This window comes from Hyaena hyaena, unplaced genomic scaffold, assembly GCF_003009895.1.
Source record: "Hyaena hyaena isolate Hyena2069 unplaced genomic scaffold, ASM300989v1 scaffold_38, whole genome shotgun sequence".
NCBI lineage: Eukaryota > Metazoa > Chordata > Mammalia > Carnivora > Hyaenidae > Hyaena > Hyaena hyaena.
The window spans coordinates 5,558,967-5,576,156 of record NW_024080670.1 but is presented as its reverse complement, the minus strand read 5'-3'; the positions used below and the strand labels follow the sequence as shown (position 1 = coordinate 5,576,156).

Sequence of the window (17,190 nt, the reverse complement as noted above, 5' to 3'; positions counted from 1 at the left end):
TACTTTTCTTTCCTTTCCTGTACCAAGCCTTTTCCAGGGAGACCAAGTAGTTGAAGAAGTTATTTTTTTATGTAGAATTTCCAGCTAATAAATTCAGAAGGCATCCCAGAATTAGAAAATGGCCATCTTGAAAACTTGAATGAGATTATGGATCTACATCCTCAGTGGATGAAAACGCTGCTCAAGGAATGGTTGTTGGGGACTTTATAGCCCAAGTACCCGGGTTGACACCACAGGCACCCAGAGTGGCGCAGTGGGACTCCGGGCCTCACGATAGGACAGTGTCGGATGTGTATGCCTCACGTGTGAAGCATTCCTACCTGAAACAAACAAACAAAAATCTAACCTGGATCTAATCAGGCCTTCCACTCTAACTGCCACTTTACAGGAAATACAGGAGAATGACCCAGTCGCACCAACTTCTCCGCGCCCTGAAGCAGAGGGGAGGGTGGAGAGGTTGTTACAGAATAAAAGGAACCTAAGAGTCCTCACAACCAGAGTCAGTGCATAGACACTGGATCTTGATGCAGAGAAAGCAATAGTTCAATGATATTTTTGAGAATAATGGAGAAAACTTGAATATGGGCCGCCTATTGGTGACACCGGGGAGGCATTGTTCATTTTGTTAGCCGTGATAATGGCATGCTGGTCTTATGGAAACTAGTCATTTGCCATGGATGCCTACTGAGACCTTGATGGGTGACATAACAGTGGGAGGATTCATTTTAAATCCTCCAGCAAAACTCCCAGAGTGTGGGGGGAGGAAGAGGTGGCAGCAGCATGTCCATTGTTGATGGTGTTGAAACTGGATGATGGGAACAGGTGGGGTCATTCATTCTGTTGTTCTCCCTACTTTGGGGAATGTTTGAAAATTTCCTTAATAAAAAGTGAAAAAGAAGAAAAGCCCACACAGCGAAAAGTGTCATTACTCAGGGTGTCCGTAGTATGTCCCTGATGGCTTAAGCAGTGAGCAGATGATGGTGGTGGCATTTAGAAGCCAGCCCCACGGGTTTATTCCAAGCTGCTTCTCCTTGCAGAGGTGTGTACACCCCTGGGAGGCGTTCTCAGCAGGGGTGTCTGGGGTCAGGTCCCGAATGAAGGGCAGGGCTCCTGGTGCCCACTCTGCAGTCCCAGCCTGGGGAGGGCAGGAGGGGTGCAGCCCAGTGACTTGGATGACCGGTCGCTTCTGCTGCCAGGAAGGGAACGTGACAGGGGACACGGTGTTCAGAATAGACATGTTGGTATCCCTGGAAGACTCATACCTTTTCTTGTTGTCCTTTTCTTCAGAGGAAGTGGCTTTTAGAAAAAAGAGGCTGTGCATTAAATTTATCCCGCGGGATTCAACTGAAGCTGCAATTTGTGACATTCGGATCATGGGCCGGACGAAGCAGGCCCCTCCACAGTACACGTTTATCGGGTAAGTGTTAGGAACGCCCATCTTGTCTCTCCTATCTGCCAAGAGCGCTCAGGTCACTCCTGGGATGAGGTCCTGAGACAGTGTGTGACCCGCGGGGCTCTTGGCCACCTGCCTCTCCAGCCTGAACTCACTGCTGCCCTTCCTGCTTACGCTGCTGCTGGTCCAGAGGCCGAGCCCTTGACCTCTGACCTCTGTGTGCCTCTACTCACACTGCCTTTCTAAGGGCGTTTCCTTCCCTGTCCTTCTGTGTGTTTGTCCTTCAGGCTTCTTGGGGGCCTCTCCACATACCTGAAAGCCCAGATATTCGCTCCTTTTTGACCACTTGGCCTCAACCCTCTGCATTGTGTGTTCATCCCACCAGAGTTAAAGGAGCACCCGTTCTGTACCTTCGGGCCAAAGGCCCTGGATATGGTGCTGAAGGAGCAAGCAAAGACCTGCTCTCGTGGAGGTGGTCTTGTAAAAGGGGAGACCGGCAGCAAACAAGAAATAAATGAGACCATTTCAGTTAATGGCAAAAATGAAACAGCAGTGAATGGAGGCTGCTTCAGTGAGGGTGTCCGGAGGGTGATGTTTGACAGAGATGTAAATGTCAGAAAGAAACCAGCCACACAGAGACTTGAAGGCAGAGCCTTCCGGGGGCGCCTGGGTGGCTCGGTCGGTTAAGCATCCAACTTCGGTTCAGGTCATGATCTCAGGGTTCGTGGGTTCGAGCCCTGCGTCGGGCTCTGTGCTAATAGCTCAGAGCCTGGAGTCTGCTTCTGATTCTGTGTCTCCCTCTCTCTCTGACCCTTCCCTGCTCATGCTGTCTCTCTCTCTCAGAAATAAATAAAACATTTAAAAAAAAAAAAAAAAGGCAGAACCTTCCCGGGCCCAGGAGAAGAGCGAGTGTAAAGGTGGGAATGGGTGTGGCCTGTTCGGGAGCAGAAGGCAGCCCAGTGTGGCCAGCACAGGCAGACAAGGATGAGACAGGGTTTGGGGCAAGCCCTTAGCAGGATCTTGCACAACCATGGCGGCAGTTTGGAATTTATTCCACGAGCAGTGGGGAGCCGTTGGAGGGTTCGGCGTCAGGAAGAAACGTGAATATTACATGACTACACGATAATTCCTCATGCAGTACTTTGGTCTGATGTTCATCTTCCCTGAGAAGCAGAGGACTGCTAAGGGCTGGGCACACTGTGTCCTGTTCACCAGGTAGCCTCAGTTCTGGGCGTGGGCCCAGCTCTGTAGCTGTTTTATAAATTCTAAGTACAAGGAGTCTCAGGATTTCACTCTGGGCTCTAGATTGTAAGTGATAGGAAACCCAACCCAGGCTGGCTTAACCAAAGGAAGAGTTTGTTGATCAGCATAACAGCAGGGATCCGCGGACAGGGTGGCTTCAGGTGTGGCTGGAAGAAGTTGCTCAGAGGACATCACTAGGACCTGGTTCTCCCCCCCCCCCCCCCCCCCCGCCCAACCGGTTTACCTCCTTTCCCAGATTCCTTGGGGTAGATGCCATTCTTCTACACGCTCTTCCCTAGTGGACTAATGGTGGTGTGGTAGCTCCGCCTACTTTTCCTCCAGGTTTAAGTTCTGAGGCAAAGAACAAATCTGTGTTCTTGATAATTCAAACAAGTTCTAGAATTCAGTCTCATTGGTTTTGCTTGATCTCACTGGGGTCACGTGCACCCTGAGTTCATCATCGCTCCCTGGAAAATGTCATTCTCTCAGAAACCAGGCCTGAGCGGGAGGCGAGATTGGCTCTGTTGGAACCCAGGGGCTACAACTGAGGAGAAGGCTGCGCCCCAAATATGGAGGGCAAGCAAAGAGTCAGAAAGGAGGGCGAATGGACACTGGATGCCCAAAAGATGAGGGGTGTTTGTTGTGTTCAGTCAAGTGAAATTCAGGTCTCTCCTACCAGTGAGTCCCATAGATAGTTTTAGGCACCTCTGGCTACGGGCCTCACGGGCCTCACTCCTGGGCCAACTTTGCAGGTATCACGCCCATCCCTGCGGGCCCTCAGGGGTGCACTCTCCTCCTTGGCTTTTGTAGCGGCCTCTGCATCTGGGTTGTGCTCCGTTTTGCTTCTTGTTCACTTGAGCCCAGGTCTTCACCCTACAAGCCAAGCCTTCCTCCGTGGAGCTCTCCCCGGGGGCAGTGGCTGGGGATGTGCTGTTTGCGTGGAGCCTCTGGGAGCAAGTGCCTCAGGAACACGTGGTTTTCATCTTGGTGCAATAGTTCATTCAGACCCTTCGGCTGAGGAATGTGAAGGCCCTGACTCAGGAGTTTGTGGTCCTTAAGAAGGACTCTGGGATCGTCCCCTTCCTACACACTGAAAAGTCCTGTTTTGCAACATGGTTTAAACTAATTATATAAACAGGATCACAGGAGGAGGAAACAGTTAAGAGAATGACCATACTTCAGATATCTTAGGAGCAGCTACTTACATACAAATAGTAGAAATCAACAATTTAATAATGAACTTTATTTTTTTCATGTTTATTCATTTCTGAGAGACAGAGAAAGAGCATGAGTGGGGAAGGGGCAGAGAGAGAGGGAGACACAGAATCCGAAGCAGGCTCCAGGCTCTGAGCTGTCAGCACAGAGCCCAATGCGGGGCTCGAACCCACGAACTGTGAGATCACACCCTGAGCCGAAGTTGGATGCTCAACTGACTGAGCCACCCGGGTGCCCCAATAATAAGCTTTTAAAGTCTAATTTCAGTTATATGTGTATTTTTTATTACAAGCTATAGTACTTAAAAGACTCCATTTTTAACCAATTTAAATAATTCTAAAGAATAGATTGTTACCATATATATTTTGATAACCAAAACTAAAATCTTCTTTCTTTTATATCATTTTGGAAAGATTGCTATATAGAGCGTATTTTGTATCATCTTGGGGCCAAAATTGTTTTTCAGAAGATGACGATTCCAGTATTGTTTTTATAAATATTTATTTTTAAGTAATCTCGGCACTGAACATGGGGCTCAAACTCAGAACCCCTAAATCAAGAGTCACACGCTGCACCAACTGAGCCAGCCAGGCACCCCCAGTGTTATTTGTAAGGAGGGAAGGAGAACAGTGTCTAGAACTCTGAGTCACCTTTTTAACAATGAGCACATATAAGAGCCAACTCTTACTTTGCAAGAGTCTGACGTTGTCAGCTCGGGAAGACACCTCAGAAGGAGAACAGCTCCTCCAAGGCCATTGCCAAGATGTGATGAAGTCAGCGAGGACGATGAGAATCATCCATCTAACAAGACCTGTCCATGGTTGAGAAGAGCTCCTGTAGGGTAGTGGGAAGGTACTAGAAGTATTTACTGAAGAAGCCTGTCCTCGTGGTTTGACGAGGTGCAGTTCCGTGGGGCAGCTGAGAACTTGTAAGCTGGATGTGGCTAAAATAATCCCATTCCAGCTTCCTAAGACCAAACCTGTCTCATAACCACTCATAACTGGGTATTGGGGGCTGTGGGGCTGTGGTGTGTGTGCGTGTCATGGAGCAAGAAACCTGATGTGGCATCTGTCAAGCCCTTTTGTGACCGACCACTCTTGGTTGTAGTGGTCTGTGGGGCACATGCCTCAGGCTTTGCGGCTTGAGGATATCTCCCAAAGTGACCCTGAGAATGAGGCCGATCGCTGGGGACATCCAGGCAGTAGGAGCTTTACCCAGAAGTGCGCCCTTGCACGAGGTGGGGCTACTTCCCCCCATTGTTAAAAGCCGGGCACACACATCCATTCGCCCACTGTTGCCCTGTTTGTCTCACGCTAACCAGGTAAAGGACTTGAAATGGATTATTGCATAATTACCTACAGTGAAATGACAAAATGAAAAGAATTGTGAAGACTGAGCACTAAGGAAAATGTCACTTGTGTTACGGGAGGCAGCTCCAGGGTGGCTAAAGAGGACGGCCCATCAGAGAAATCTGCCTTGTTGGGACAGTTGACTTCACATTAGGCTCTGAACTGTGACATGCAGAGCACAAAGGGAGGTGACATAACTGATCACCGTGGGCAAGAGTGGACCCCCCGGTATCTGAGGCTGTGATTCTTTGAGATGAATTGGTTCACTTTGTTGCTCAGGTGAATGCTTTGTGCTAAACCACACCGTGAAGATTTCTCTTTTCTCCTAAAGGGAACTGAACAGCATGGGGATCTGGTATCGAATGGGCAGAGTCCCCAGGAATCATGACTCATCTCAACCCACAACGCCCTCCCAGTCATCAGCTGCTTCCACCCCGGCCCCCAACCTTCCCAGGTGAGGCCTTGTCGGTGGTGTCCTATGCCGTTGTGCGTGTTACAGTCCTGTGGTCTCTGGTCTCCGAACACCTCCACTGAGCGTGTGCCCAAAAGTGTAGAAGCAATAAACTGTTAGAGGAGATTTTTAAAAACCCAATTAGAAATGTTTGCTTTACACGAATGTAAAGGCCATTCTGTATTCTGTTTTGTACGTATTCTGCAGCCTCCTAAAATAGCAGAATATGCAACTTTAAATTGGCTTGCTATTCTAAAGAGCTCATAGCGGCGCGCACACACACATGATTTATAGCCACGTGGTTGGGGACACTGGCCGTACGAAGGTAGAATTCCTTCTCTGCCTTGGCCAACAACTCATTGGAGGGTTGGTAAGTAATTTTGTTCATTTTCGTATCGTTTCTTTTCCCAGTGAGCTACAAACTAGGAAATGGGTAGTTTGGTTCGAGAGAATAGCGGGAAAGGGTTCAGGGCATGTCAGTTTCAGTAATTTGCGCAGAGAAACTTAGGTGAGCAAACTGGTCGCTCTGCACCTGATTTCAGTTGTAACAGAGGTAGCGATGGTCTCTACGCTTTCTGCAAAAAGCAGATGGTGAAAAGAATCCTGTCACATAAAAACTCTTCCCTCTCAGCCCTTAAACTTATTGTGGGGAGCGTTGCCTGATGCAGAGAATTGTCAATTTCGTTGGCTTTGCACCTGAAACTAATAGAGTATTGTAAGTCAACCATAGTTCAATAATTTAAAAAAAACCTTTTGCATTACTAATAGTAAATTATTTGAGAGCAAGGAACAAACGCCATGAAGGATTAAATTTGAGAAAAGGGTTACAAAAGTAAATAAAACAAGAATTGGCGAGGCATTGCCGTTTGGGGATTGATATAACACAAGTGAGGAGTCTAAAAGCTTCCACGTGGGTGAAGAGAGATGAACAGCGTCTGTCAGGAACAGATTGTGGGGCTCCTCCTGGGCCCCCCAATCCACACCCTGCCCTCCAGGAGGTACAGAGGAGAGTGTGGTGTAGCCTCTGGCTCTCAGCATGCTCTAGCTGAGCGCCCGTCCCCCCACCGCAGAATGTCGCTGTCGTGAGCCAGCAGCTCAGAGGACTCCATCCCCCATAAAGACAATCTGGTCTTTTCTCGTGACCGTTTCACAAACCCTAGTGGTACTTAAAACTTGACCGCCTGAAGTTACTTAGGTACTTAGTTAGCTAAGTTACAAGGTACTTAGACTTGGAATCGCCTGAAAGTTTGCAAGCAGTTTTCAGCCTCCCTTTGGCATGAAGAGACAGGAAAAGCCAGTGAGCTTCCCAGAGGTGCAGACTGAACAGTGGGGTGTCTTTGGTTTAGGAGTACCAGGCTAGCGCAGCGCTTTCCCAGCGCCCAGGGCACCGGCAGGCTGTGGTCACTGGCACCTGCGCTGGGGCTCAGCCCAGGCCCATCACCTGTGCTCCGGTTAGCTCACAGCCATAGCCCGAGAGTAGTTACAGCTGCTACCTATTGACATCACAGCGTCTGGAAGGGCCTAGAAATGGGCAGCACCTCCGGTCAGGCTGTAACTTTCTGTTGGATAAAGAGCATTGGTTCTCCCAGTTAAAGCGAGAAGAGCAATCTCCCCAGAAGCTTGCCGGTCAGCGAGAGAGCGCGGTCACCAGTGACAGAAGCGAGAGGGCCCGAGGACACTGGCCACAGGGACCCAGGTAGAATTGGAGATTCTTTGCATCGGAACAAAGAGTTCATAAGGCTCGTATATTTTATGCAGAAACCCTTGTTGTGGTTTACTACAGCTCCAAGGAAATTGGGTCAGTTTTGTTTTACTTGCCAAGTGAGGCAGATGTCAGAATAGTCCACGTAAGACGTATTCTCATATGATTGCGTTACGTCCCCCTCTATGCAGTAGGGTAATCGAATGTTACATTAATGCTTCCCGGTAAAAGCCACCGTCTGTCCCAAGCTCTCCTCCGGCACTGGGCAGTAATTTCTAGGTGGCATGCACAGCTCCGGGAGCCTCCTAATGCACAGTGGGTTTTGGCATCTTTGCTTTTTGTACTGTTTCCCAACTAGTACCTTTGACTTTTAAAAAAATGAAATGCAGACGAGTCACTCAAAATTTCCAGTGAAGATTTATGAAACGATGAGTATATTATTTCCCTGGAGGCTTCAGGCCTGTCATGTCTCCAGCAGAGAGATGTGGTGGCTTTCTCTCTGGGGGTATGCTGGTTTTCCCGTGTGGGGGTCTGCAGCGGCCCACAGGGTGAAGGCCTCCAAAGCCAGCCCCTGTGACCTCTCTTACATCCCTAAGCTCCAGACTTTAATCTAAACTGGTATTCTCGTCTTCCCTTCCTTTTTTGTGCTCATGTGGACACCGGTACAATGGGTGCATCTCAGATCCCTGCCTTAGATGTCCACTCAAATGCTTCCTCTCCCAGGAAGCCTTCCCTGAATGCCCTGGGGCTGGGCTGGGATTTCCTCTCTGAATGCTGCTGCTTCTTGGCCATTATGCCTTCAGTTTGGGTTGTGGTCATGTTGTGAACTCCTTGAGGGCAGGAACCGCGTCCAGTACCTGTTTATCTCTAGTGCTCCGCACAGATCTAGGCATGTGTTCAGTTTTGCAACAAAGCTTCTCTAACAGCCTAGACCCTGTGCTGCAGGCCCCCTCTCCTCCGCCGCTGACGACTCCTGAGTCCCTGAGCTCTTGGGCCCTTTTCTGATTCTAGCACAAGCTTAAGAAGTACTTCCAAGTGTGGTCTTTGTGTGGACGCAGGGATCAGGTGGCAAAGCCCGGCTAGAGAGAGTGCGCGGTGGTGCAGCGCCCTCTACTGACCAGATTTGTAGGTGGCGGGGAGGACTGGCAGGCTGGTTCCCCGCAAGGGGCTGCAGGCCATTTCCCTAGCAAATCTCGTTGAGGGGACTGTAAGGGACCGAGGGAGGGGCCAGTAAAGACCCAGTGGCCTGCTTGAGCTCAGCCTTTTGCCTCAGAAGCTAAAAATGTGTGCTCTGCCTCCCATTTCTTATGTTGTCCCTCATGTTCAAACAATCCCATGCCATTGCTGTTTTTTGGAGCACTGTTGACCCCACCTATCTCAGACTAAAGGAAAAGTTGGTGGACTTTTCCAGAATTGATGGGTCACCACCTGAGGACCTCCTGGTCCTGGCAGGTCCTCTTTCCAGAGGCAGTTACTGGGCCTGGGAGCAAGCGCTTGCTGCCTGTTTCCTTCCTGTTGTTGCAAAGAACGATAGTCTTGTCCTTTCAGAATGGTCAGGCCCCCGGAGAGCCAAGGGAGCCCTTTGGCTGTATCCAGTGAATTGGACGCAGTGTTGGGTAAAGTTCACAGCAACAGGCAGGATGAGGCGTGTTGGCAGAGCTCTTTTTCCTCATTCAGGAAACTTTTATCTCCCCTGCACACATCTCTGCACACGTTCCCTAACCACTTCCAAGTGAAGAAGGACATGCCGCCTCTTCCAGGAGCGCAGAGGCTCCATGTCCTCTCCGGGCATCCATGCGGCTCCACCCTCGGCCTGTCTACTCCATGCACCCTGGCCAGGGTAGTCGGCCTTGAGGCTGAGACACAGTCCCATCTCCCCATCTGTCCTCCGAGCTGGCCACGGCTTTGCGAGTCAGCCTGATACAAACAAGCAGACAATCGGTCTGTGGATGTGGGTTTTTCTGAGTCTCTTCCATGCCACTGCCTTGGGGCAGAGTGCAGGTGTAGGGAGGTGCCCTCCTGCTTCAACCAGAGCCATCCCCACTGGCCCCTCTCATGCCAGCTCTTACCTGTGCTGCTGCTGCTCCCAGCTCTGAGGTTTGGAAAAGCTCTGGGAGGCAGGTGGGTTCACCACTGATGGAGCACCAGTAGCCCCCGAGTTGGATAAACGAGTGGATCCATGTTGTCCCGGGTGGGGGTCCCTGGTGGACTGCCGCCCCCTGACTTGTTGAACAGTAGAACCAGTGGCTTGATAAAGACATCAGAGGCATGCTTATCAAATTTGCAGATGACACAGAGTCATTAGGGAGCGCTGATGTGCTGACTGACAGAATCAATACTCTGCATCTGCTCTACAGCTAGAACACCCTACTGGAACCAGGAGATGAAAGGTGATGGGTGAAAACAGCACCCCACCCCCCCAAGTTAAAAAAAAAAAAAAAAATCAATGGCACAAGAACCAAATTGAGGAGACCTGGCTTAGCAGTGATTTGTGTGCAGGTGACCAGGCTGGGCCAGGATGGGGGTTGTGTGGAATGTAGCCTGGTGTGCCCGGTGGGGCGTGTCCCAGGAGGTGGCACCTCACACCTATCAGGTTCAGTGGGAGGGTCACCTCCATTGCCTGTGACACACCACCTTGTGAAAGTTACCCAAATGGAGCATTGAATTGGAGTATGAGGAACCGCTGTTTTGACCTGAGTAGAGACCAGGCCATTGGCTTCAGGTGTTTAAATGGTCAGTATGCAGAAGGGAAAGACATGTTTCCAGGTGAGATGAGTCAGTGGCAGTCGCAGAAGACAAAAATTTAGATCAGGTGGACTCAAGTTTTAAGGTGGTGGACTTAGGCATAACATGTTAAAAAAAAAAAAACAATTAAAAGGGCGCCTAGGTGGCTCAGTCGGTTAAGCATTTGACTCTTGATTTCAGCTCCGGTCAAGATCTCACAGTCACTAGATTGAGCCCCGTGTCAGGCTGTGTGCTGGTCATGTAGCCTGCTTGTCATCCTCTCCCTCCCTCTCCCTCTGACCTCTGTCCCCCAAGGCAAAAATTCCGTGGCACTGAAGCCCACCCCAGAGGTGGTGTGCTCTCAACCGTGGTCAGCATTCAAACAGCATTTGGATTTTTCAGACCTGCGGGGGTTTTCATAAGCCTTAATTAAGAAGTGTCTCCTGTCCCCACCCTCAGAGATTCAGATTCTGCAGACACCTTGCCAGAGGTAACTCGGGGAGCTGCAGCGGGTGGGAAGGGCACGGAGCACTGGGCATTTGTCACCACGGTCTGCACGTATGGCTTTCAGTGCTTCCTCATCATCCGGTTTGTGCCCGTTGTCCCCTTCCCCTCACCAGTGCTGGCATCTGGGGAGGAGGCTCGGAGGGCTGCGGAGGGCCATGTGTCACCCTCCCTAGGATGGAGGGCACAGGGGGCCCTCTGATGCTGACCCGGTGTCTGTGTCTGGCATTGGCATGGATTTTGTCCCTTGCAGAGTTCATCTGAAATAAGTCGTCTGAACTCCCAGGTGCTAGAATTTCCACTTCTGTGGACACCAGGCTTGGGCTCTCTGGGAAATGTGCAGCGTGTGGCCCCAGTCTTACACGTCACGTTTCTGAAGGACAAGCTGCCACCTCAGGCCATGGGAATGGCCTGTGATCCTCTGCTGACATTGTCCCTCCCCTGGGAGCGGGAGCCGTGCTTTGAGTCCTGCCCTGCAGCCTTCGCCTGCGAGGTGCGGCCTCTGGGGGGCCTCTCCCAGGTGCCAGGCGGGGCTGAGTTCCCTCCTAAGGCGCCTGGCGCTGCCCTGAGCTGTTCCGGTAATCTTCCGGTGATTTGTCAGCTCCCAGCGAGGTGTCAGTCACAGGTTCCAAAGTATGTTTCTTAGTGACAGACATAATTGTACTTAACTTTTTGCGTGGATGTTATCAATCTGTGACAGATACTCTGGGAAATGGGGCATTTTGATTGCAGAAGATCTGTCACATGCATTTAGTCTTCCTCTCAGGGACACCAGGATTCAGTCACAACTTTTGCTTGTCGGTGTCAGGTTTTGAGAACATAGATCCTTGCTGACCTCAAAAACCGTTCCGTCACTCCGATCCCAGGGCTGTCATCGGAAAGGTTAATGGCTCTTCCTGAAGGAGAGAGAAAATCACACTGCGAGGATCTGGAATTCAGGCCGTGAACACCCAGGCACCCCCCCCACCCCCCCCAACAGCCGTTGTCAGAGGCCCGTGAGCCGCTGCGCTCTGTCCCGGGCTCCCTGACCCCACTTTCCTGGGGATGTGGGATCAGCTCCACTGCCTGACCAGCCCGCAGAGTAAGCCCTCAACCCGGATGGAGCTTCAGCACACCGGCTGGCATCCTGCTGCCTGAACTGACAGCCTCCACTCCGCAGGCTGCCTCTGTCGGTGTTCAGTTGTGAGATGGTTTGTGTGCTATAGAGGACATGTGTCACCTGCCCTGCTGGTTGCAGGACTTGAACGGGAGGCCCCGCGTGGCACCGATCGGGGAGGCCGAGTTTCCCTGTGGAGGTGTTTGCCGCCCGGCACTGGAGATGCTGCCTAGCAGGAGGCTCAGCCTGCTGGAGGGAGGGGAGTTCAGAGCCAAAAGCTGCTCTTTAAGGTTCCTCATTTATGAGAATGGTGGTCTGTGTCCCGCTTCAAGGTGAGATGAGGAGGCAAGGCCAAGGGCTGATTCCAGTGACTCTTTTCTTCGCCCATAATAGTAAACCATCTCAGCTGGATTCTGAGCTCCCTTCCATAGGAGCAAGAGCCCGCCTAGGGGCACGTGAGCCCCGGGGGAGCACTCTGGCTTGGTCCCCCTTCCCCCCCATTCCGCCCCCGAAGGAGGGGGTGGGGCTGGCCCTTGCAGCGGGGGCCCTCAGAACCTTGCACCTCGGCCGGGCGCGCCCAGGCAGAACCGTGGGTCTGGCTTCACTTGGGATCATTAGACTTCCTCCTTCACACGAAAACCACACACATTTTTGTTTGTTTAACTTTGAAGATGGGATACACATTTTCATTTCCTTCTGTGCTGTGTCCCCCCCCCCCCCTTTGAAGACGAAGACTTAAGGCAGATGTTTCTCACACATTGAGCACAAGCACGGGCGCTCACTGTGCATTTGAGCTCCCCTCTGCTCCTGCTACCTTCCACACACTCCGTTCAGCAGTGCCAGCAGCCGGGGCGGCTCAGAGGAGGGCCGTCCACAGGGGGAGGACCTGAACACTAAACCACAGTGAGATTAGACGTTGAACTTTCTTGGGGCTCAGGTATTCATTTCAATAACTCACCTTTACATTCTTTGCCTGGAACTTTAAAGTCCAGCGTTGCCTCGTTTTTCGATTCACATGTGTTCTTTTTTCTTTCTGGAACCTTCACCTGCTTCCTGTTATCTGACATATCTCCCATACCATCTCCCATTAATCCAGGTGAATCTCTTGACTCCTGAGCACATCGGCCTCATTCTAGGACCGTCTCTGCACTGGCCACCACTGTGTATCTCCCCTCAGGCCTGCCCCAGGCCCTCCTGGAAGCGGCAGACCAGACTCTGGAATACTGAGGCTTGGCCCTGTCTACCTTCCAGCCTAGTGTAACCCTTCACTTCTTCTAGAAAGCCTGGCACGGGCTGTTTTCCCTCTTTCCCTCCTCCAGTCGCTCACGCCAGACAATTTGGCATTTCCTGTGTCCCTGTCATTGCTACGTGTACTTATGTTTGGTCTTCTGATTGGATCTGCTGGCTTATTGATAACAGGGACTCTCCTGTTTCCTTCTCTCATAAAGCTTCAGGAAAGGTTAGTCACACAGAAATACAGATGCCGACATGTGTACTACTATATGTGTGGAAATTTAGCAAGTTTTTTCGACTGTTAACTCCATTCAGTTAAGTGTTCAGCAAAAAACATGTGGCCCCCCAAATGGCAGGGACTTTTGAACACCAGGTGCCTGGCACGTGGTAAACACTCAGAATATTTATTAAATGTATAAATGGAGCTGGTTTAGTTACAGCAGGACCCGGTATCCTGTGTTCATCCATTTTCACCTTCCATCTACTCTGCCAGCCATCCAGCCAACCAGTAGAGACTTGACTTTTCATTTGCTGGGTGTCCACCACTTTGCAAGTGCTTTTACAAATAAGAACTCACTTAATCCTAATAATGGCTTTGTGAGGTAGGGTACTGTTATCACATCCACTTCAAGATGAGGAAACTGAGACCCAGGAGGTTAAATTCCTTTGCCAAGGTTACACAGCTACTAAATGTCAGAGCTCAGATTTGGACCCAAGCAGGTGAGCTGCCTGTGGCTCACAGACCACCTGTGCCCAGGTCACTGGCTGTGGGGCAGCCAGCCAGGTGTCCCCACTGCCTTCACGTGTGGCCTCTCCAGGCCCCTGACCAGCAGCTGGGACCCAAGGGCTTCCCAGAGTGTGCCCATGGGGGTGGTGGAGCCCATTGTCTTCCCCAGGCTCCTCTGGTCAGAAGCTGCCCTCCTCGTCTGCACTCACACCCTTTCTGGAGACCTGTGAATGTTGGCTGGGGTCCAGTCCACTGGAGCCATAGATGGTGACCGAGGAGAACATGTGGACGCCATACACGAGAGGGCCCTGGCGTCACAGCTCGAATGGTTTCCGAGCCTGCGATGAAGCGGGGTTACAAGCAATTTGATTTATTCTGGCAATCATGAGAGCCCTGTGAAAGAGACCTACAGCGGAGGGCTCTCTGAGTATCTCTCAAGTGCCTGTGTCACCGAGCCTTGTCTGCTCTTGCAAGAGTATCAAACTTCGCTTTGGTGTCAGTAATTTTGAAGGGGAAATTTCATTAGAATGCAGTTTGGTATTGTTGGATATGAATGATGGGTTTAGGCTGAGCAATACACTTTTTGATATTAATTTTTAATATGGCTTCTTGGGAAGTCAGAGCTTCTATTTAATGAAGAATTGACTATTAGTCAATACCGCTCCTGCCTCTGAGCCAGCCTTCTTTGATTTCACTCTTCCACACCAGATTTTGACAAGGTATTTGCTGCTTGTAAATGTGGTATCTTGGTAAATTTTGTGACTCCGTGAGTGTCTTATTTTTCTTGGTGGTTATGATGGTTCTGTGTGCTCCTTGTTGTCCCGGAAGCGGGGCTGCAAATGTGAAATGATTTCCTCCTGTGCCTGGTTCGCAAGTGCACGGGGCTCTTTGTGCAGTTGGCTGAAAGCTCCAGGGTTTGGAGAAAGGCCTTTTTCAGGATTATGAAAATAGTTTTCCGTGTGTCAGAACAGATTTATCAGTTCACTTTAGGGTCGGTTTTGTGAACCAGACCATTTAGAGGAGGATATTTTACCTTTTATCAGAGTGGGAGCTGACAGTCTATTTGCAGGTAGCTCTATGGAATATTTCACTTGTATCTTTCAGTGTAAATCTAGCCGCCAAACAAAGTAAAAATGGGCATTAAGTGAAATTTTCCTGCAGTTTTACCCACCCCACACTCCCGCCCCGATGCTGTTCTCTTTCAAGGCAGGGTTTCAATTATTAATTTGGATATTTAATAAAATCCTTTGCTTGCAGTAACTTTTAAAAGGCCCCTTGAATGTTATTTGGGTCGGGTTTTTGCCCGTGGGTCGGGTAGCATTCAACTCGAATATCCTTCTTGAGCAGATGTTTTGTTTCCAGTCGAATAACAATATTAATAATTATTCGGATAAACAAAATTATCATCATTATTTCAGCTACAGTTTCTTGAGCATCTTGTGCCGGGCACTGTGCAAACACTTGACAGATACTGCTTAAATCTTTATGACCACGCAGTGAGGTGCATAATGGAAACGAGCAAAGCCTCTAAGAAACCAGCCAGCTGCAGCCGGGAGAGGTGGCGGCCGGCCCAGGGGCAGAGCATCAGGACTCGGAGGAGCCGGGACTGGAGCCCAGTCCCACCGTCCCTGCCCAGACTCTTTTAGGACTCTTGCCTCAGTGTCTCCTGCGGCCTCGACCGGAACCAAATGCAGCCACAAGCCATTCCAGCCCATGGGTCCCATCGTACCTCCTTATTCGTCATTGCTCTATTTTACTAAGCACATTGTTTTCCACAGCTTCTGATATTGAGCAAGAAGGATTGAGCAAAGGAGCAATGCGCCTTTGATTCTTTGTTAGGGTTTGTTATTTTCGGCTCGGACTGTTCCCAGCCCGCCCTGCACTCTCACGCACGTAGCCTTTTATGAATCCGAGTTTGGCAGTCTCGCTGCTCTTGAATTTTGGAAAAGCGGATATTTTAGTAGGCTGGAAGAAGATGAAAAGCCAGAAGTGCCCATATGTTCCTTGTTTTTAAAAGTAGGGTCAGTGAGGTTTAGAGACTTTTTAAATATTTCCGTTTATAAGATTAGACTAGATCATCTGGAATGGAAGTGCGGTGCCCTGGGTCCCAGACTTCGCTTTTTTCTTCATTTCTTTTATATGGGAGGTAGGTGTTTTGGCATTGCAGGGTTCAAGTGTAATAAAACTTAAATGTAGTGAATAAATGCCATGATTTGGAGTGTTGCTGCAGCTATGAAGTTAGTTTCCTTTCTTTTTCTTTCTTTCTTTCTTTCTTTCTTTTTTTTTTTTTTTTAAGTAATCAGTGGCTTGAAAAATAGCAGGTAGGTACAAGGATGGTAATTTAACTGAAAACTCCAAAGCTTTTAAAGGAGTAGAGTCTTTGGCATTTGTTAAGCATTCTCTTCACCCAGTTAAATCTTTGTGAGTTGAGATTAAGCACCTCTTCTGAAATGTCTACTTGAGTACTTTGAAATTGAACACAGTTCTGCATTTTGTTAAGTCCACGCCATCTTTTGCCCTCATTCCCTCCTGGTAAGTGACGGCGTGGTTTCTCTTGATCCCCAGATACCTGTAGAAACCCAGAATCTTGAGCAACTGCCTAGCCCAACCCCAAGTTTCCAAATGAAGGGCTCTTACAGGTGACTTGATGCCGCATATGTGAAGAGAGGCAGGGGGCTGGGACCAGGTCTCGCCTCTGGTTATGGCCCATCTAGCATTTTACACTTTGGGCTGTGAGGCATTGTACTGCCCTTTGTTACCCAACATGAGGTCCTGGGAGAAACATGGGTGAGAGAGCGCTGTGGTCACCACCCTGATAGAACCTCTGAACAGCCAGAGAGGAGGAACCTTGACCTTGATTGTCTTCCAGGACCCTGCCCTTCTCCACCTAGAGGAAGAGGGAACTCTGTGCTCCCTAGAATTTCCTGTCATGTTCATTCACTCTTCATACCTCTTCTATTTCTAAATTTCAGGAGTAATTTGTCACTTTAGAGGAGGGAGTCATTAATAACCATTATTTAGAACTGTCGAGACTTCCTCTGTGTGCGTGTCCGAGTTAAGCATCCAAAAAATTGGCCTTGTTGGTAGCAAACAGGGCCTCGGTATTGACAGATCAGGACCGCCCCACCCCCACCGGTCTTTCTCAAGTTCTAGTTGTTCCAAGTCTGTCTTTAATCACGGAGAGGGTGGCGGCCGAGTGGTTAAAGCATGTCCTCCTGGAATTCATTAGTATTATTACCAAAGACCGTGTTGTAAATTGTTGATTTTTTTTTTTTTAACTGCTTGGAAAAAATTCCTCCTTAACTATTTCATTTTAATGTGCTTTAAGGGAGGGGGTAAAAAAAGGAGGAAAGATTTTTCTCATCAAACATATGAAATAAAATAGTTCAGAAGCCCTGACTTGAGCTCTCCCTGGGCGTGGGCTCTGAGTGCGGTTGTCCTGAAAGAAGCTGAAAACCACATCTCCATCACCCTCAGGCCACGGGGTGTGGGCCGGGAAGAACCCCCAAACCTCCAGAAGGTGGTTGAAAAGAATCGGGATTCAATGTATGTTA

At 49.7% G+C, this 17,190-nt stretch overlaps 1 protein-coding gene across 3 annotated transcripts in view; it reads left to right on the top strand.

Annotated features, from left to right (window-relative positions):
* Positions 1–17,190, top strand: part of MVB12B (multivesicular body subunit 12B) — a 192,179-nt gene that overhangs the window by 75,576 nt on the left and 99,413 nt on the right. For 2 of the 3 annotated variants that reach the window (XM_039229627.1, XM_039229629.1), the window contains exons 5-6: positions 1,288–1,417; positions 5,531–5,653. In XM_039229627.1, coding sequence (XP_039085558.1) covers positions 1,288–1,417; positions 5,531–5,653 — 253 coding nt within the window. The remainder of the gene's footprint in view (positions 1–1,287; positions 1,418–5,530; positions 5,654–17,190) is intronic. The other variant, XM_039229628.1, reaches the window with a different exon arrangement.